The sequence below is a fragment of the Microtus oregoni genome, unplaced genomic scaffold (assembly GCF_018167655.1).
Source record: "Microtus oregoni isolate MIOR12 unplaced genomic scaffold, Mior012 000000F_ref0000247, whole genome shotgun sequence".
In the NCBI taxonomy this organism is placed as follows: domain Eukaryota; kingdom Metazoa; phylum Chordata; class Mammalia; order Rodentia; family Cricetidae; genus Microtus; species Microtus oregoni.
This window is the reverse complement of record NW_024543059.1, coordinates 79,987,923-80,008,933: the sequence shown is the minus strand read 5'-3', so window position 1 is coordinate 80,008,933 and position 21,011 is coordinate 79,987,923. Positions and strand designations below refer to the sequence as shown.

General features: G+C 45.8%; 1 protein-coding gene across 1 annotated transcript in view; it reads left to right on the top strand.

Moving 5' to 3' along the window:
- The window catches only part of Sec24d (SEC24 homolog D, COPII coat complex component), an 84,440-nt gene that overhangs the window by 2,947 nt on the left and 60,482 nt on the right, over positions 1–21,011 (top strand). The window contains exons 3-6 of the mRNA XM_041649797.1: positions 6,457–6,589; positions 14,665–14,813; positions 16,582–16,860; positions 17,150–17,283. Of these exons, the coding sequence (XP_041505731.1) occupies positions 6,457–6,589; positions 14,665–14,813; positions 16,582–16,860; positions 17,150–17,283 (695 nt within the window). The remainder of the gene's footprint in view (positions 1–6,456; positions 6,590–14,664; positions 14,814–16,581; positions 16,861–17,149; positions 17,284–21,011) is intronic.

Here is a 21,011-nt window from a genome sequence, read left to right as displayed (position 1 = left end):
CGTCACATCTGAGCATCACTCAGCACCCAAACTTTCATTATTACAAAACCGAAATACACTGGCTGTGGTGGCGCCTGCCTGTTAGGTGAGCACTCAAGAGATTGAGCCAGGAGGGCGGGTAAGGCATTCAGGACCAACCTTGGCTAGACAGTAAGTTCAAGGCCAGTCTAGGCGATATGGGACCCTGTCTCCAGGAAACAAACAAAAACTCCAAAATCAAAACGGAGGCTTTTATTTATTTTGCCTGTTCCAATCTAGTCAATCTCCCAGGAGTTTATTGTTTGACTTTTTTTAAAAATTGGTCTTACATGTTTTGAGAGTTTGCATCATGTTTGTGTGTGTACCACCTGACTGTCTCCCACTCTTGTTTTGAGCACTCGGGAACCTATTTCCTTCTCCCGTTCTGTTAGTGGTTTTTGCCCAATCCATCCATCTCTCACTCAGGTGACAAATAATCCTTTAACCCTTAGGCGTCTACCTGTTACTGCCTTTCTCCAGACCATCCACTTTCTAACTGGGAGGATTTTGTATGACACACTTGGCTCGAAACCTTGTATGACTTCCCATTGCATCTCTTATACGTTAAGTTCCTTAGGTCTTCGTTATTTTATCAGTTTCTTCTTTTCGGTTCACTGGCTCTGTCCCCTCATCTGTGACTCCGCAGACACCAACCTGTCGCTGGAGTGCTGGTTTATTTACACTAGGCGCCTGGCTAGCACCCTGCTCTCCCAGGAAGATGGTCATCCGTCCTCCATGTTGTCTTCACCACTGTCCATCTCATCCTCCTGCAGATGCTTCCCCAGCTCGCTTATACATTCTTCCCCCTGCTTTGTTTCCTGACACCATGCTGGACGTTAAACCATTTCCCAAACTGTGGTACTAGGTAGAGAGGGTCGAGTGATAGAGCCCTTGCCTAGTGTGTCCGAGGCTCTGGGTTCCCTTCCCCAGCACCAACTCACAGATACTTTACACACACATTGTATGTGATCTTTTCGCTGGTTTTCTAACAGACAGCCTAACTGTGGCTTTTTGAAGTATCTGTTCCGTCAGAGTAGCCAGTGCCGAATCTGGCTTTGTGTTTTGCACAGGTTACATCTCTCCCGGCACCCGTTGATTGGGCTTTTGTGATTTTTGTGTTATGTGGTAACAAATCTAACAGACTTTTGGAGTGAGCAAAGTTCTCGTCACAAAACAACAAATACAGTGATCTCAGGCTCAGTCCATATATTACGTACTCTTCTCGAGGACAATAGGTACAGTCAGCAGTTTGATAGTTACAGTTCGGGAGAAGGCCTCGGAAAGGAAGAGGAGGGCAGCAGGGAAGCACACAGCAGCAGGAGGAAAGTACCAAGCTCTGAGATGGGGTCAGGGCCAAAGCATCTTCTCAGAGAAGTGACCTGAAAGGCCCGGGAGACGCGTCAGTAGGAAGGATGGTGGCTTGCTGGTGTAAACTAGACACTCAGCGTGTGACCCAGGAGGGGTCCTCACAGTGCAAAGTAATGGGGTCATAGCAAATGCACCACTGGAGTGATTTAAACTGGAAAGGGTCACACTCCAGTACGCAGCGAGAAGGAACTACCCTGGATATTAGGAGGTGTGGGGGAGAAACTAGGGGCAGGGTTTCTAAAGCTTAGCATTCTTCACATCTGGCGTGAACTCATTCACATGCTGTCTCTCTTTCCATCTTTCTTTCTCTCTCTCATGTGCGTGTGTGCGTGCACGTGTGTGTGTGTGTGTGTATGTATGTGTGTGTGTGTGTGTGTGTGTGTGTGTGTGTGTGTGTGTGAAAGAGGTGTCCTGTGTACTTAGCAGCATCCATGGTCTATGGCCCATGTCCGCCAGACACCAGTGGTACCTCCCTCTTCCTCAAGGAGTTTTACCAAAACTTTTGCCAAAATGTGCTGGCATTTCCAAGAGTCCTTTGAATGGAAAAACATTTTCTGTGACTGGAAGCAGAGAGACCTGACATGTTACTGTTGTAGTAGTGGGGTTGGGGTTGGGCCTGGGAGAGTGAGAAGTGGCTGTACTACACATACAACTTTATATAGGTAACCACTATCTCTTATATAGGTAACCACTATCTCTTATATAGGTAACCACTATCTCTTATATAGGTAACCACTATCTCTTATATAGGTAACCACTATCTCTTATATAGGTGACCACTATCTCTTATATAGGTGACCACTATCTCTTATATAGGTGACCACTATCTCTTATATAGGTGACCACTATCTCTTATATAGGTGACCACTATCTCTTATATAGGTGACCACTATCTCTTATATAGGTGACCACTATCTCTTATATAGGTGACCACTATCTCTTATATAGGTAACCACTATCTCTTATATAGGTAACCACTATCTCTTATATAGGTAACCAGAGCTTTGGGAGCGCTGGCCATTAGGACCTTGTTTTTTTGTTTTGTTTTTTTGTTTTAGATAAAGATTTTTTTCTTCCCACAAATGTTCTTTGATTTTTGTTTTCCTTTGCTAGAAATAGGGTCCAATTTAAGGTCTGCTTTTCCATGATGCTGTTTTGATCAGAGTCCCTTTGCTGATAATAGAACCTCTTGTAGTGGAAAGGAATTTGTTAAGGGATGTCAGGAAACAAACAGAGAAAGGCCCACAGCCCTAGACTTAGGATCTTATCTGGTCTACGGAGATGCACAGCCCACACAGGATAATTATATCAAAAATCACTTCCTTCGAGGCCAGAAGGACAGCCCCTGTGACAGAGCTAGCCCAAGTTCCTCAAAGGTGTATTGCTTTGCATATAAAAAAAGAAAAAGAAGAAAGAAAGAAACTGTAGAGGATCCTGGGAAATAGAGTCTGTGTTTCTAGCTGAGGACCGTATGTGAAGGCAAACCTGGAGGGCAGTGATGCTCTTGCCCAGTAACCCAGCCTATAATACCTGCCGCCATGTTAGAGATGGCTGTGGGTTTTGACACTTTCTTCTGGCATGAGCAGTTCTTTCCCGCTGTGGTATTCATTTCCTCTTAAAGTTCCCCTCCTGCTCTAGAGAACCCGATCCTCTTTGTGTCTGTTCACTTTTGAAAATGTCAACTGTGTGGCCCATCAAAGACTGTGCCTCTGCAGGTCACCATGATACTGATTTCCCTTTGCCCTGGGGACAGAGTCCAAATGACACACCAGCCTGATTCCAACCAATCTGGATGGTGATTTCTATACTTGCCACCTTACCCTCGCACTATGTCCACCCAACCCTTCGCCAGTCCCTGATGAGGCCATGCTCTCTCAGACCACGGGTCAGGCTCCACTTCTGGCTAGAATCCCATATCCTGTCTGCTGTTTTAAGAAGCCGCTGTCCCGAAGGTGCACCTCAAGCTGTCTTTCCTCATTGATTTTCCCAGGAAGGTTAGGAGTCCCTTTGCCTTTTGTAACTTTTGTCACATGACTGGGTCACTGTTTCTTACTTGGCTATGTCCTCCATAAGCGCTCTTAGTGCATTGGAGGCATGCTAAATGCATGTTGAATGAGTTTGAATCATTGTTGACCTCCAAAAGCATTTTTTTAATGATTGATGAAGCAGGAGATCCCAGCCCACTATGGGTGGTGCTACCCCTGGATAGGCACTTAAGCTGTCTGAGAAAGCAGGCTGATCAAGCCATGGTGAACATGCCAATAAACAACCCTCCTCCAAACATGCCAGTAAACAACCCTCCTCTGTGGCCTCAAAAGAAATTTCAGTTCCTGCCCCCAGCGCTGACTTCCCTCAATGAGAAAGTGTGACCTGAGGGTTGTAAGATGAGTTAAACCTTTTCTTCCCAAAGTTGCTTTTAGTCACGGTGTTTAGCATAGCTATAGAAACTAACTAAGACACCTGCTCATTTGAAAGGTAAGGGTTCTGACTCCTGTTTTGACAGTAGTTAATATTCGGGTAATACTGAATTTCTACTTTTGTCCAAAATAACACTTTAAAAATAAAAATGCAGTGTGTTCTTAGTTATATGTATTTTATTAAGCCATAATCGTAAAAAAGTAAAACGAAAAGGAAGTCAGGGCATATGGCCCGGCAGGAGAAGATGGCTTTGAGTATTCCCATACCCCTTCCCTCACCTAGTTCCCAAAGCGTCCTGGAGAGCGGGGAGATTACAGCTGTGACCCAGCCTGAGAAGTCCTGGGTCTGAGAGACAGGGTACCCCGTCTCCTGTCAGTCTTAGTAGCTCAGTGTAGACAAGGCACTCAGACGCAGTCGGTGTGACTGCAAGCCTCGTGGTGTTCTTACATTGCTGAGCATCATCCAAAATTGTAGTGTTGGGAGAACTCTTCTTAATTCACAGAAGGAAAAATGCTACGTGGCGGGAATCATATGTGGGAGCTGAGGAAGCTGGTCTCGTAGATGTTGGGAGTGGGATGGTGGTTTCTAGAAGCTGGGCTAGTGGGAGGAGGATGAGAAAACTTGATTAGTGGGAGCTAAGTTAGACAGAAGCAGTGAGCTCTGGTGTGGTGCAAAGTAGTTTTCAAATAGCTATAGAAAGTGTTCAGTTGCCTTACCATCAAATGATGTGTTTCTGATATATGTATATAACCTGGTGAAAACATCACACAGACTGTGGCTATATCACATGGTATCAGACCAATATATACTTTTATCAATTAAAATAATTTATAATTGGATAATAATATCTATCATTTGTCCTATATAGAAAGCTGCAAACAGAACTCTGACTGTTAAGTTAGTCCCTCACTCAGGCTGTGGTGCAGGCCTGGGTTCCCACCTGTTCAGGAGGCTGAGGCGGGAAGACTGAAGTTTAGAGTCTGCCCCGACTGAAGGGCAAAAGGCAGCAGAGGCAATTTAACAAGACCCCAATTTTAAAATGATAAAATATAAAAAAAGGACGGGGCTATAACTTGGGTTATTTACTGGGGCGTGCCTCACACGTGGGGTCTTGGGTTCAGTCCTCAGCAGAGACAGTCTTCAGTTCAAGGAATCATGCTAGAAGAGAGGAGGCTTGATAGGCTCCTAGAAGAGAGGAGGCTTGATAGGCTCTGCAGTCTATAGTCTCTCCTAAAGCCTGCTGCTCCGGCCTCACGTGTGTTGGGTTGTCCAAAGACATTGTGACAGTCTGACGAGGCCTTGCTGGGTGACTGCAGACCGTGCAGTCATTCCTCGTCTGTCTGGGGCTGGGTGTGGCGTAAATGTCCTGGCGGCAGGGATCAGAAAGAAGTCAGCGTGAGTGCGGATACCAGCTGTCAAGGAGAACACTCAGGCAGCTTGGAGGTTACAGGGGCACACCCCGGAGGGTAAGACGGAAGCTTCAGGGACTCGGCTGGGGAGAGTAGATTTTACTTTCAATTTACGAAGATGAAAATTGAGGTCATCAGAGGAAGCTCCTTGTCCAGGTCTGACAGCTGCTAGTTATGCAAACGCGGCTTGGGGTTCTCCATCACAAAGTCCAGGTGCTCCTCTGCCTTGGTTGCTTTAGAAAAAATGAGAAGGACCTTCAAGTTCTCTGTGTTGGCAAGTTTTATGTCAGCTTGCTACAAGCTAGAGTTATCTGAAGGGAGGGAGCCTCAGTTGAGAAAATGCCTCCAGAAGATCCAGCTGTAGGCAAGGCTATAGGGCATTTTCTACTCAGTGATTTAAGGGGGAGGACCCAACTAATGTGGCTGGTGCCATCCCCAGGCCGGTGGTTTTGGGTTCTATAAGAAAGCCATCTGGACAAGCTAATAAGCAACACTTCTTCGTGGCCTCTGCATTAGCTCCTGCCTCCAGGTTCCTGCCCTGTTTGAGTTCCTGTCCTGCCTTCCTTCAGTGATGGACTATGATGTGGAAGTGGAAGCCAAAGAGCCGCTTTCCTTCCCAGTTTACTTCTTCATGGTGTTTCATCACAGCAATAGAAACCCTAATTAAGACATTCTCCGAGGAACCTCTGCAGGAAAGTGGTCACTGCAAGGCTCATCAGCCATTGTCTGTGATTCCCACATTCTGGGTCTGATGACTTAAACACTCCCTCACCTGTCTCAGGATGCTGGACTGACAGCCCTCTTCTCCAAAGGCCCTGGCAGGGGCTCGTCTTATATGCATTTAGGATGCTCTCCCAGGCTGCTCTCTGATTCTTTGACTTAGTTATCGCCCTCTTACATATATTTTTGTTAGATCCTGAGTTCTGTTAGGGCACCTCTACCACGTGTAGAGTTTATTTCCTTTGGTTAAAAAAATTTTTTTTCTTTTAATATTATTATTACTAACTAATAATAGGCACTGTGGAGAGGGTGGCTGAACGAGGTTGGAGGGGCCTTGTGGCCTGCTCTTTGACCTCCCTCCTTCACTCATTTTGTTATTTACTGTGGAGAGGGTGGCTGAGGGAGGCTGGAAAGACCTTGTGGTCCGCCCTTGGCCCATCTTCACTTGAGTTGTTAATCTTCCTCCTTCCTATTATCTCTCTTTGCACTTCAATGTGCCCATAACTGTTCCCTTCTGTTGCAGGCGTGATGAAGCAGCCATCGGGGCCTTTGGGAGCCCCTGCTCCTTCCGGGCTCTTGCCCCCAGGCCCTTTACCTCCTGGACCCCCACAGTTTGGCCCAAATGGAGCCCGTGCCCCGGGCCATCCTCCCCAAAGGTGAGCTAAGTACATTTCAACCGTCATTTGAATATGCCCTGTATTCTGGAAGTATCTTTTAAACTTGTGTGTTTCTTGGTTGAAAGTTTAATATCTTTGGATGTTCCATATTTAAGAATACACAAAAATTGCTTGTGTCAAAGCTATGTATTTTAGTTTGGGGTTATATTCAGCTATTGTTAGAGGTTTTACTTATTTATTTGAGTCAGGATTTCTCTGTGTAGCTCTGGCTGTCCTGGAACTCACTCTGTAGACCAGGCTGGCCTTGAACTCACAGAAACCTGAGCACTCCCAGAGTGCTGAGATTGAAGACATGTGCCACCACCACCACCTGGCAATTATTTTTAGAGTTTTGTGTTTATTTCCAGTTCATTCAGACGTCTATAGTCTATATGTCTTTCAAAATATTAGATCGTGCTGAGCATGGTGATACATACCTTTAATCTCAACCCTTGGGAAACAGAAGTAGGCAGATCTCTGTAAGCTTGAGGCCAGCCTGATCTGCAGAGCACGTTCCAGACCAGCTAGGGCTACATAGTGAGATACTGACTCAGAACAGAACAACAAACCATTAAAACTTATAAATTCTTTTAGATCATTCTCTTCTCCCGAGATGTCCACACACCTGTGTTCATTCCCCGTAAGTGCTTACCAAAAGTCTTAAGGTGAAATCGATTGATTCGATAGAGAAAGCATATTTATGTCAACGAGGGACTTGTTGTAGAAGCAATTCAAAAAAAAAATACAGCTTGTATTTATTCGAAATTGATTGAGAAAGAGGAAGTCTGGGGCAGGCATAGGGAAGCCAAAATCTTCCTGAGGTATTGAGAGCCTCTCATCCATAAGGGACTATCACTTGGGGTGGAGCCAGCAGCACACTTCAAGGCTCGGAAATCTCAGTGTTATTTGTCTCACAAGCTGTTGCCACCAAATGGAGTTCAGCTCCTGGTGGCATTTACCTTGGAGCTGCTCCAGGGGTGGCCCAGAGGCCCCATTTCCCAGTCCCCTCCCTCCAAGTTGTCAGGTGGAGTGGGGGTGGGGCCTTGAGGTCTGTGCCTTTGAGGAAGGATGCCATTCCTGGTACTGAGAAAACGGGAGATTCTGAAATCATGAGCCAATGCCCTTGCCTTGTGAGTCTGACACTCCTGGATTTTGTTTGTTGTGGTAACTATGACCAAGATGTAGCTATGGAATCACAGAGAAGTGTCACACAGGGGACCAAAAAAAAAAAAAAAAAAAAAGAATTTAATTTGTGAGCGCACCTGTGGTTTGAACACAAAGCAGGGGTTCATCAAAGGCCTTGTTGTGATTGGGCCATTAGTCTCCAAAGCACGATGGATGGGCAATGAGGGTGCCCAGTGATGAGAGCCATTGGATGTAGTGGCATATACCTCTATCTAGCAGGAAGACGGAGGCAGAAGGACTGTCGTGAGTTCAAGGCTAGCCGGGGTTATATAGCTCTAGGCCAGCCTGGACTCCAAAGTCAAACTCTGCTTCAGAAATCCAAGTCTTCTATAGCTGTGGATCCTGTACAGTGTATGGCCAATCTGCCAGATAAGGCAGACTCGCCGGTGCATGGTGGCGTGCCTGTTGTGGGGGAAACTGAAAGCTTTCTGACTGGCTGTGACATCCTGTCTGCAGAAGGACTTCCCGCCTGATACTGTGAACCTGGTTAAAGCATGCTGCTGGCAAGGTCCCTCTAGGGCAGAGTCCTACTGCTGTCATTTTGCTAAAGGGACATTCTAGAATTTTAGCTAAAGTACTTTCTAGAGTTTTAGTATAAACATAACATACATATATTTTTGTTTATATTCATATACAATATTAATATACATTTATGCTTATAGCCATATGCTAGTGCTGCTGTGAATTGGCAGGCCTGCTGTAGAAGCAGCTCAAGAGATACAGCTTGTGCTTGTGTTTGTAGTAAACTGGGAAAGGGGGGATTCGGAGGCCCAGGAAAGCCGTAGTCAGAAAAGTCTCCTTTGTAACAGGAATTGATAGCGCAGAGACTCATAACTGAGCAGAGCACTGAGAATAAGTGGCAGTCAAGTGCTCAGGCCGAAGTGGGACATCACCCCTTCCCAAGTTCAGCGGTCATGGCGGAGAGGGGATGAGCAATGTAAGAGCCAGAGGATGGGGAGCAGGGCTCTGAAGGTGTCTTCTGTATATGATGTCATCAGTGTGACCGTGAACGTACAGACAGGAGCTGTGGAAACCTACACGTGTTTAATACAAAATTAGGTCCGAAACATCCCATTGTGGATCTGGAGCGACCTCGTGAAGTCCTACCCTTCCCTGAGGAGCAACTGGTCGTCAGTGGTTACCAGACGATGCGGGGGATGCCATCTTTTTCAGTGGGGTGGCGCTTGGTGAATTGTCCATGCCCTGTAAATAGCCTCTCACCCTTATTCATCCAGTTGACTGTAATTAAACTTAGTGATTCAAAAACAACAATATCCCCCCCCCCCCAACAAGCCATGTAAGCTGTTGAAATAGGGATTGCATGAGCAGGAATTGGGGAGGAATAAGAGAACATACGGGGAATTCATATTGCCACAATACATTGTAAAAATATATGGAATTGTTAACTGGGAAGTGGTGGCACACGCCTTTAATCCTAGCACTCAGGAGGCAGAGGCAGGTGGATTGTTGTGAGTTCAAGGCCAGCTTGGTCTACAAGAGCTAGTTCCAGGACAGGCACCAAAACTACAGAGAAATTCTGTCTTGAAAAACCAAAAACAAACTAACAAACAATATATGAAATTGTCAAAATGGTGTTAAGTTTTAAAATGTATAAGAATAAATAAATAAATAAATAAATAAATAAATATAGAAAAGAAATACTCAGAACCTCAAGGTAGCTTTGGCCCCAGCAGCTGAGTAGCCTGGGCTGTTGATATTGTTCCTTGGCCGTAATTCCTCACTGGAAACAGGAGGAAGTGATCTTCTTAGTTCAGAGGGGAAAGGGAGACGATCCAGGATAGTTCATTACTGTAACCCCCCTCCCTGGTATCTCAGGATTCAGAAAAGAAAGCCAAGGTAGAACCAGTGGTTTTGAGAACAAGATTTGGTCACTGGTATTGGCCCAGCTGGTGGATCCCTTTGATGTGTTGTCACGTCTGGGAATGACATCATGAGCCCAGTACAGGGCTGGCACCCTGAGGAGTGGAGACATGTTTGCCAGGCATGCCTTCGGAGGTGGCTGGCCGAATAAATTTTTGTCACATGCTCTGTATATGTTCTCCACATGTACAGTGTGATCTACAGGTTCTAAGGAAGCTGGAGACTTTCTGGGGCTTCGTGATGCCACAGCGTCTGAATGTTGTCACCTTGAAACACAGTGCTCGTGTGTCTGGGATGCCACTGGTGTTCACAGGTCTGCTCACCGCCAGCACAGAACCCTGGGTAGGGATGCGGTGACTGCACTGGTCAGGTGTTTCCCACAGTACTGATCGTTATTTTAGAGCATTCTCCTACTCAGAGAAGCCTGTTGTGACTCACTGCGCTGATAACCAGCAGCTGCTCGACGATCTACATCACTGCATCTCTTAGTTGCATTGTTTTCTTGATGTCTTTGAGTGTTCTTTTGCTCGTCGTGGCTCTAGGAATAGCAGGCGGTATGTAACCTACAGCTTCCATGTGTAGTAGGCACTTCCATCCAGGTTTGTATAGCCTGTGATGTTGACCCAGGGGCAAAAACCACCCAGGGACACGTTTCTCAGAGTATCCTGTTGTGAAGTGGAGTGTGAGCCACTTAACCTCTGGGTGGTTTTGCTTTCTCAACACCTTTCATACGTGGTTGTGAGGGCTTTGCATGCCGATGACTTCATGCAACACACAATGCTAATCACAGTCCACAGGCTCAGTACATGTCAGCAGCTCTCGGCGTCGTTTCATTGGCTCTCGTGTGCCATGTCACTGGATAGAAAGTCCACTTGCTATCTCTGGATTGCTCTCCCTCAGGCTGGTGACTCCAGGAAGTCAGACTCAGAATCTGCTTGGACTCTGATTGCAAGGAAGCACAATTAGGTCCTGTTCTGTCCCCAGCACTTTTTATGTGGCACAACTTGAATATGGGCCTAAAAGTAGGTTTGGAAGATGAAAAAGTTAGGGGAAAGTCCGATATGCAGGCTGGGTTTCCAGGTTGCCTCTTATCTGCTCCGTGGGACACGCTTCTGTACACACAGGGCAGTGCAAAGGCCAGGGACAGAGTGATCTGGAATGAGTCACACTCTTCTGATGACGGAGGCTCAGAGGAGAATAGATGTGTGTAACCTCCTTGCTTTCTCTCTCTCTCTCTCTCTCTCTCTCTCTCCCTCCCTTCCTCCCTCCATTCCTCCTTCTCTTTGCATCTTTCCTTTATGTTTTAAAAAGCTTTTTAAAAATGACGTTTTAATTTACTCTTTGAGACTGTCATGCATGTGTTCACTGTGTTTTGATCATACTCACCCCATCTTCCTCCCGGACTCCTCCCAGAACCCCACAGACCCTCCCTACTTCATTTGCTCTTTTGTTGTTTAACTCATTGAGTCCAGTGAGTGCTGTCACCACGTAAATGTGTGTAGGGCCATCTGCTGGAGTATGGGCAGCTCCTCGGGGCCTACTTCCCTGAGGAAAACAGCTCCTCAGCTAGGGACAGGACCTTGTGATTCCGATTTCCATCCCTTTTTGGTGATGGAATCACTACTGACTTGATCTTGTACAGGTATTTGCAGCTATTGTGAGTGTGTGCTTGCAACAGTCATGTCTAGAAAACACTGTTTCCCGGCCGTTCTCCACAATGTTAGGCTCTGACAGGCTCCTGACCTCCTCTCTCACAGTGGTCTCTGAGCGAGTGGGTGGGAGATAAATGTTCTTTTGCGGGCTGAGTACACCATCGTCATTTATTTCCTCACTTTGACCTATTGTGAGTAGTTGTACTTAATCTCTATCCATTGTGAAAGGAAGCCTCTCTGATGAGGTCTCAGAGCTGTACTGGCCTGTGGACATAATGATGAGTATTTAGAGGGCATTTTGATACTATCTCCATTTAGCAACACAGTAATTGTAGGCTCCGTCCTAAGGCATGTGAGTTCCCTGATCATGGTTTCTTGGTCATATTTACAATACTGGGCATGCATGTCCTCCTGTAGAGTGAGTCTTAAATCCAATAGTGCTTGGTTTCCCCCATAACATTCATGCCACTGGTGCATCCATGCATATATATCTTGCCATGCTGGCCATTACTATAGTTCACTGAATTGACCGCTGAATAAGACTGTTGATGACTCCCCTCTTCCTAGCAGTCTGCATAGCAGCTTCTAGCACCATGAAAACTAGCCTGAAGAGGGGAAACTTCCAGTTCAGTAGCAACTGGATCTTGCCATGTCCCGTGTCTCAAGTATGTTGTATCTTCAGCAAAAGGATCTTACTGTGAAGTTCTGGAGTAATAGCACTGCCAACTATAGCAATAGCCTGTATTGTTTTGGAGGGGTTATGAGACCACACTGACCAGGAACTCATACCTAAAACTAGCCATCAGGTAAATGCAAATTTAACTACCTTGAGACCTCATTTTACCCCAGCTAGACTGTTAAGAAAACAAATTACAGCAAATCCTGGAGGGCTGTGGCGAAAGGAGAACATTATTCAGTGTTGGTGGGAGTGAAAACAGGTATAGCCACTGTGGAAAGCAGTGTAAAGGTTCTTCAAAAGGCTAGAAATAAATAGCTCTACCACATGATCCAGCTATACCACTCTCGGGTGTATATGCAAAGGGCTCTGCATCTACTCCAGAGATATTTGCTGATCCATGTGCGTTGATGCTCTAGTCCTAATAGTCAGGAAATGGAAATAACCCCGATCTGTACAAATTGATGAATGAGTAATGGAAACACAGAACAGATACAGGGTGGAATTTATTTAGCTGTGAAGAAAAAGTGAAATTTTCAGGCCAGTGGATGGAACCGGATATAGTTCTTCCGATTCTGTTCACCCAGATCTAGAGAGACAAATGCTGCATGTCTCTCTCATATTTGGAGGCCAGCTTTGGGTCTGTAGATATGTGTGTTTAAATCGGAGCACTTGTAGAAGCCAGGAAATTGGAAAGGGTCATCGTGTTTGTGTTGAGGGGAGAATAATGGAGGAGATATGGTCAAACACAGACAGTATGGGGTGGATAGGAGAATAATGGGAAGGGGAAGACTTAAGTGGGGAAGTGGATGGGAGGCCAGGCAGAAGAAAGGGTTTAAGGAGAGATGGACAATACCAGTGATCTTTGAAGAAGCTGTATAGAAACCTACTGTCATAATCGCTGTTCTATTGTAAAAGACACCATGACCAAGCCAACTCATACAAAGGGATTTACTTGGGGGTTTGCTTACAGTTTAGTTCATTTTCATCATGGCCAGGAGCATGGTGGCACGTGGGCAACCATTGGAATCGTACCTGAGAGTGCTACATCTACAGGGAGAGAGAGGAGAGAGGGAGCGAGAGAGACTTGGCCTGGCATGGGCTTTTGCAACCTCAAAGCCTACCCCCAATGTCATACTTCCTCCAACAAGGCCACACTTACTTCAATAATAGTGCCACTCTCTACAAGCTTTTAAGACCAATTATATTCAAACTACCCATACCTAGTTGTTTGTTCTTTTGATCATGGCTGAAGTAGGATGACTGTATTTTTTTTCTTTTTGAAAGATTTATTTTTTTTTATTATGTATACAGTGTTCTGTCTGTATGCCTGCATACCATAAGAGGGCATCTCATTATAGAAGGTTGTGAGCCATCATTTGGTTGCTGGGAATTGAACTCAGGACCTCTGGAAGAACAGCCAGTGCTCTTAACCTCTGAACCATTTCTCCAGCCCCAGGACAATTGTCTTATACTTACAAGCACTTCTAAAGTTTTCTGCATAAGATAGGATTAATCTGTTAAAATTTATACTCTAAGATGCCAGTGTTTCCATCAAAAGGGAAAATGACAGCTAGTCAATTCATTGTAATTCATCTGTTTTGGCCAAGAAATAGTGAGTTAGAGAATGAAAAGACCCAGCTTTCCAACTGAATTTACGAGAATCTACTAAGAAATGTTGCAGTGTAAACAGAGGTCCCTGTGAAAATAAGCCGTAGGCTTTGTTTGCTTGTTTGTAGTGCTGAGGCCTAAATCCCTGGCCTTGAACACGCTAGGAAAGTGTCCTTCCACCAAGCTATATCCCCATCCTTTCTCTAGTGTTCTTTTTTCTTTCTTTTATGAGTATGGGTGGCTGTTTTAGCCATGTGGGTGCCGAGACTAAAACTTGGGTCCTCTGCAAGAACAACCGATATGTTTAGCCACTGAGCCATCTCTCCAGCCCCTCAGGCCATGTAATCTAGGGAGCCTTAATTTTTAGTCACAACCGAAAGTTAAGTAGGAAAAGATTCATAACCCCTGGTACTTATTAGCTTTCTGTGTTGTATCACTGCTCGGGTGGGGCCACTACTCGGGCGATAACCATTGCTTAGACCAAAACATTAATCATAACACACAACAGACAAACACAGTTTCAAACTACGTCATGGGTAAAGTATGATGGGATTTTTCAATGAGAAAAACGGAGAAAAACACCTACTCCAAACTTACTGCAACGTTGACTGCCAAACACCATTTTGTAGGGTGTGCCTTGCCGACTTCAGAATGGAAGACAGGCCGGATTCTGTTTAGAAATTGGGTCAGAATGACAAGCAGGATGATCACCAACACACAACCACAAAGCACGCAGTCTTGTTTTCATTTTGTTTTGTTGCATTGGTCAAGTTTTGTGAGTGTGAAGTGGCTGTGTTGGGCTCATCCTTTCACTGGCTTCCAAAGCTGGCCTTGTGTTCGTGTTAGACTTTTCTCTCCCTCGACATAGAAACCGTGAGTGGAGCCGTGGGGCTGTGCTGTGGGTTGCTAAGAGCTCGGATCAAGAGTAAATATTTAATCCACAATATCAGTCATTTTTCCTACCCCATAGAGAAGGTACTTTTGTTGTTGTTGTTGTAGAATATATTAACTATTTTGCTTGTCATTTGCTTCCGAAACCCTGCACACTAACAATCCTTTTTATCTCTTAGGTTTCCAGGACTCCCACCTGTCAATAATGCAGCACCCTCTTACGCATCAGGCCAGCCCCCGCCACCGTCGTCTTACCCAGGTCCTGGGTCCACTTCCTCTGTCACCCAGCTGGGCAGTCAGTTCAACTCCATGCAGATCAACAGCTATGGTAAATGTACACTGTCACTGTTCCTTCAGGGCCCATCCGGTGCTCTTTGTGGTGTGGAAGATGACCCCAGAGACCAAACGTGCTAGACTACCACTGAGCTATGCTCCCATCTTTGTTAGTTCTTCTTCTTGAAGATAGACCTAACTCTGGCTTGACATTAAAATGCTGGCTGGTGCATTTTTGTATAAACCACAGAGATCCGCCTGCCTCTGCCTCCTGAGTGCTGGGATTAAAGACATATGCCACCACTGCCCAACTGACACCCCAGATTCTTTTTGTAAAGACGTGCTCCACCACTGCCTGATTGACACCCCAGATTCTTTACTTGAAAATATCACACACATACCCCCGGTCGAGTCTTTTTTTTTCCTCAGAAATGTCACAAGTCAGGGCTCCATCATCTGCTCTGTTCATGTCCTTGCCTTCTAAGTCCCAACAGAACAATCCACTGATCTCTGAGCACTCAAAGGCTTTCTCAACTCAGAGTTCAAATGCTATGACAATCCTCTAAAAAACACGTGGTCAGGTCTGTCACAGCCATGCCCTACAACCTGCTAACAGCTTATGCCTCAGGGTTTCTGTTGCTGTGATAAAACACCATGGCCAAAAGCAACTTGGGGAGGAAAGAGATTTTAGGGTTTTTTTTTCCCCCTTACAGCTTGTAGTCAATCATCCAGAGAAGTCAGAGCAGGAACCTGAGGCAGAACCTGGACAGGGGCCTAGGGCAGAGGCCATGGAGGAGTGCTGTTTACTGGCTGGCTCCTCATGGTTTGCTCAGTCTACTTTCTTACAGAATCCTAGGCGTGGCACCATCCACAGTGAGCTGGCCTCTTTCGTATCAATCGTCAGTCAAGAAAATGCACCACAGGCCAGTCTGGAGGGGCAGTTTTCTCTATTGAGGGTCCCTGTTTTCAGGGGACTCTAGCTGTGTCAAGTTGACGTTAAATAGCCAGTATTCTCCCTTACTGCTAGTTAGTTGTTAGTATTGATAATAGTCTCCCGGAATCCTTCTGACCTTTTTACTAGTTTCCAAACGGATGGCTTAGGGAGCAGCTTAGCTTCACATAAGCCTCGACCAGGAGACAGCTTGGGTTTCCAGGGTCCCAGACCTCCTCCAGGTTATTTCTACCTGTCTCTGAACTCATATGCTCAAGAGTCAAACTCAGAATTCACATAATGTATCGAAGGCGTAAGTTATCTGAGTGGTGCTTGCTCTAGACAATTTTTTCTTTCATATTATTCTCAAGGCTTTATAGGAGATACCGATGTTTTAAAGTAGTTCATGGATCATGTGGTGTTAATGAACTGGAGTTAAAATTTGTGCTGTCAAGAAGCCTCTCGCTGGGGCTGGAGAAATGGCTCAGGGGTTAAAAGCACTTGCTGCTCTTACAGAGAACCCAAGTTCAGATACCAGCACCCACATGACTGCTCATAACTGCCTATTATTCCAGCTCCTTCTAGCTTCCACATGTGTGCATGCGCATTTGTGCGCGCGAACACACACACAAATGCTAATTTTTTTAAAAAGAAATTTCTTACCCAAACTAGAGATGTTGCTTTTATACTCTTATAAATTTTTTTTATTTCTTAAAAAATGCCCCCAAGTAATATTTTTATTACTTTCTGAAGGAAGATTTTAATTCGTGGCCATGATATATACCTAAATATATAATGCATAAGTGTATGGAAAGCAAATGTCTGCCATGTGCTTTGTGGGCATGAGAGCTGTGGAACGTGGCACTGAGGCATGGTCTTCTCTCTTCCACAGGTGTGGGCATGACTTCCCAGAGCCAGGGTCCCCCTGGCCCTCAGCCAGCAGCCTCCTTCCAGGGGCCTCCACAACCCCCACAGCCATCAATTTTGCAGCCAGGACCTCAGGTTCCACCACCGCCCCCCACCGCTCTGAATGGCCCTGGGGCCTCTCCTATGCCTCCACCAACTCACAGGCAGGATGGACTTCCTGGGTCTACTCCTCTGAATGCCCAGTACCAGCCGCCACCTCCAGCAGGCCAGACCCTGGGTGGTGCTGGCTACCCTCCACAGCAAGGTAAGGTGGCCAGGGGGAGGCCAAGGTGTGGGTTACCTGGGGGTGTCCTGAGCTGGAGATCAGGTTTGTTTCTGTGTCAACTGTGAAGGGACAGTAGCCTCTGGATAGTGACAGAAGAGAAAGTTAAAGAGAGAGTTAGGAACTCACTTTTAATTTCCTGCTGCATCCAGCAAGATGAACTTGGTGGCATGCTTGATTCAACAGTATAATATCGTCAGTGAGTCTTACACCTGGGCTTGGAGATTGTCACTTCTTCTTTTCTTTTCTTTCTTTCTTTTTTTTTTTTAAGCAACCAACTATGGACCACAGATGGGAGGTGCACAGATGCCTTACCCAGGGGCCTTCCCTGCAGGTCCTGCACAGATGGTAGGACCACCACCACAGCTCCAGAGGAAGCTGGATCCTGACTCCATCCCCAGTCCTGTAAGTGATCCTTCCTCTCCCACACAGAAGCTTATATATATATTTTATTGATATTTATTGAGCTCTACATTTTTTTTTCTGCTCCCCACCCTGCCTCTCCTCTGCCCCCCTCAACCCTTTCCCAAGGTCCCCATGCTCCCAATTTCTCAGATCTTGTCTTTTTCTACTTTCTACTTCCCATGTAGATTAGATCTATGTAAGTCTCTCTTAGTGTCCTCATTGTTGTCTAAGTTCTCTGGGATTGTGGTTTGTGGGCTGGCTTTCTTTGCTTTACGTTTAAAAACCACCTATGAGTGAGTACATGTGATAATTTTCTTTCTGTGTCTGTGTTACCTCACTCAAAATAATGTTTTCTAGCTCCATCCATTTTCCTACAAAATTCAAGCTGTCATTATTTTTTTCTGCTGTGTAGTACTCCATTGTGTAAATGTACCATATTTTCCTTATCCATTCTTCTATCGAGGGGCATTTAGGTTGTTTCCAGGTTCTGGCTATGACAAACAAAGCTTCTTTGAGCATAGTTGAGCACATGTCCTTCCCAAACAGAAGCTTTATTAGCACTGGGTCCTCCAGGACCTGTAGAGGTCTGGGACACTGGCCACCCGAGGAGGCGTGCTCAGGTTCGGAGCATGTTGAAGGCTCAGAGGGAGGACTCTGCCTTCTGGATCAGGGGCAATGTAAGTCACATTGAAAAGGGGACAGATACAGCGAGGTGTGAAGACTTTGGCTATTTTTGTAATTCTATAAACTTGAAGATTGGTGATAAAGTGTCCAGGTCTATAACAAACCTCCAAATGCACAGAGTCTAATTTCAGCTGCTCTCAGTGCCTTTGTTATTACGTTTATGACATAACTTTTCTTATGGTTTGAATAGGAAAGATCTGCACAGAGGCTTTGCTCCTAGTTAGGTGCGGTTTTGGAAGGTTCCGAAACTTTAGGTGATGGGACCAGACTAGAGGAATTCAGTCTTTGGGGGCAGTTTGTTCTTGGCCTGTGGCAGTTTGAAGGGAAATGTCTCCTATATGATTTTGTGTTTGACTGCTTAGTCATTGCTGCTGGCACTGTTTGGGGAGGTGAGAAGGTATGGCCTTACTGGGGGAAGTGTGTCACAGGGGGTGGGCTCTGTGAGCTTGAGTCCTTTCCCACTGCCTGTTTGCTCTCTCTGCTTCACGCTTGTGGTTCAGGGTGTGAGCGAGCGCTCAGCCTCCTGTTCCTACCCCTGTGCTGGCCGCAGTCTGCCCCAATTTTCCTGCTGTTTGGAAATCTAACCCTCTGGAATCGTAAGCCAAAATAAACGCATAGTTCTATCAGTTGCCTTGGCCGTGATGTTTTATTACAGCACAGAAAAGGAATTAGTATGTGGTGCCTCTCTGCCATGCTCTCTGCTCGCTGTCTGCTGTGAGGTGTGCAAACACAGACACATGAACAGCACATACGTGCTGTGTGTTCCTCCACCATGAGGTTCTGCGCAAATCCGTGGGGCCCAGCAGCCATCGGCCGAATAAATCTTTCCTCCTTTACGTTGTTTATGCCAGTGACAAAATGTCTTTAACGAAAACAAAATTATTTGGTCATTTGGGTTAAAAAATGTGTTTATAGTGAGCTTATTCTGACTCTGTATGTGATTTCAGATACCCGACCCCCAACTTTCCTTCTGACCAGGTCTCTTCCTGTTAGAATCACAGGTGCCTTTAGTATCCTTGGGGATGAGCCTCCCTGTTTCCTACCTTCCCTTAATTGTCTGGGTCTCACTGCTGACCCTGTCATCAGCAAACACTGCCGACTTTTGGAAGGGTGAAAGCCTTCTTTCCACCCAGTGCTTCCTGCCTTTGTAGCTTGTTTCCTGGAAAGCTGCAGGGCCTGCTCTCCCCACCAGCACTTTCACACCTGGCCGTGCCCCTGGACTTACACCTTCATCTCTTAACCCTGTGTTTCCATTTGCATGGGAATGGGTACGCACCCTTGTGTTTGGGCCTTTGTATTGGGGTGTTGTATGCCTGTGTGTGTTTGTGGATGTGCATGTCTCTGTGTGCATATGTTTATATGTGTTGTATGCAGGTGTTTATGTATATATGTATATCTTCATGTGTGCATGTGTTTATGTTTGTACATGTGTGTGTTCATGCTGAATATGTATGTGAGTTAGTGGTTTTGCAGGCCTATGTGTATGTATGTGTGTGTTAATAAATGTTTGTGTCTATATAAATGTATTTGTTTTTTCCATGAAGGTGTCAATTGTGTGTTTGTATATACTGTGTGCTTGTGTCTGTGGGTTTGTGTGTATGGGGCGTTGTATGTATATGTGTATGTATGTATGGTGTGGGTGTGTATATGTTTGTGTGTGTTTGTATATATGTGTATGAGTCTGCATTTATGTGTGTGGTACGTGCATATATGTATGTGTGGTATGTTTGTAGGTTTGTGTGTGTGTGTGTGTTTGTAGGTGTGGGTTTTTGTTATTGCCCCAGTGTTAGAGTTCCTCAAGGCTTACTCTTTGGAATGACCTTTCCTTCATGGTCTCTAGGTCAGCATTATTCAAAGTACACCCTCAAGCACGTGCGACTGATAGTAGCCAAGAGCATCTTAGGAATTCTTGTCCTAGGGCCTTCTCCATTCACTCTGTTGGTTACTCCTGACTCCAGATGCCCTCTATACATGTTCCTAGATGACTCTTACCCGATCTCTTCTTGTCCTGCACCTTCGCGTTAGTTATTCCAGCTCTTCAAACATGCCTTGTGTGCCTCAACTTGACTGTGACATTTCCACTGCCCATATTTAGGCTCCTTTCCTAGGCATGTGCCAGCCCAACTCGTATGTTCTTTTTTGTCATGCCTTCGCCGTCCGTCCGTGTCTCTACACATCCACAGCATCCAGCTGCCCAGCAGAGAGCACACTGTTGGTGTAGTGATTTATTTACCACCATTCTCCAGACTCGAACGTCTGCTCCATGGGGCAAGGATCTAGTGTGTTCGCTGCTGTCTCTAGCACCAACACAGAGCCTGCTGCTCAGTGTGCTGAGTGAAGGGGTGGATGAGCATTAATGAGAAGAAGCAGCAGATGCCACGGCTCGTTGTGAATCTTGAAAGTGTCCTATGTGCAAGTCAGCCCCATGTTGTTTATCTTGAGGTAATTGACATAGTGACGAAGCTGGAGTCTGTTTGTTTTCCTCTGACCAAAACGACATATTGTCCTAATGAAATAAACTCTTTCTTTCTGAAGGAAAGAGTCCGTCCTCCAGTCCCGAGTGAGGTACTTAATACAACCCTGTGACTGGTGGTCTTAGCCACATGGTGAAGGGATGGAAGCAGCTTTACCAAAGCTCTTCCTCGCCCTCTCCTGCATCCAGGGGAGGATTGTTCAGAGGCGTGTCCTTCCTCTTCTCCTTCCACTGCCCACAAGTCAGACATCGCTGCCTCGAGCATCTCTGCTAATGAGGCCACACACCTTCACTCACGTCTCCTCCTGGGCATTCCTCCCTAGAGCAGGGCCTCCTTTGATTCTTTTCCTGGGGATGTTTTATGATTTCACAACATTCATGGCGATGATCCCAGTGACACTTCTGAAGGGAAGGAGATCCGTGTTTTCTGGGAGAGCGCTGACATGGTCACACGCCACTGTGCTAGGTCTCGGCGCATGGGTGCCGGTTGCTGCCTGTCACTGTTGGTGGTTTTGCTTATTGTTTCATTTCTGATGCTGTTTCTTAAGAGTCTGTGTCTGGGTAAATCAAA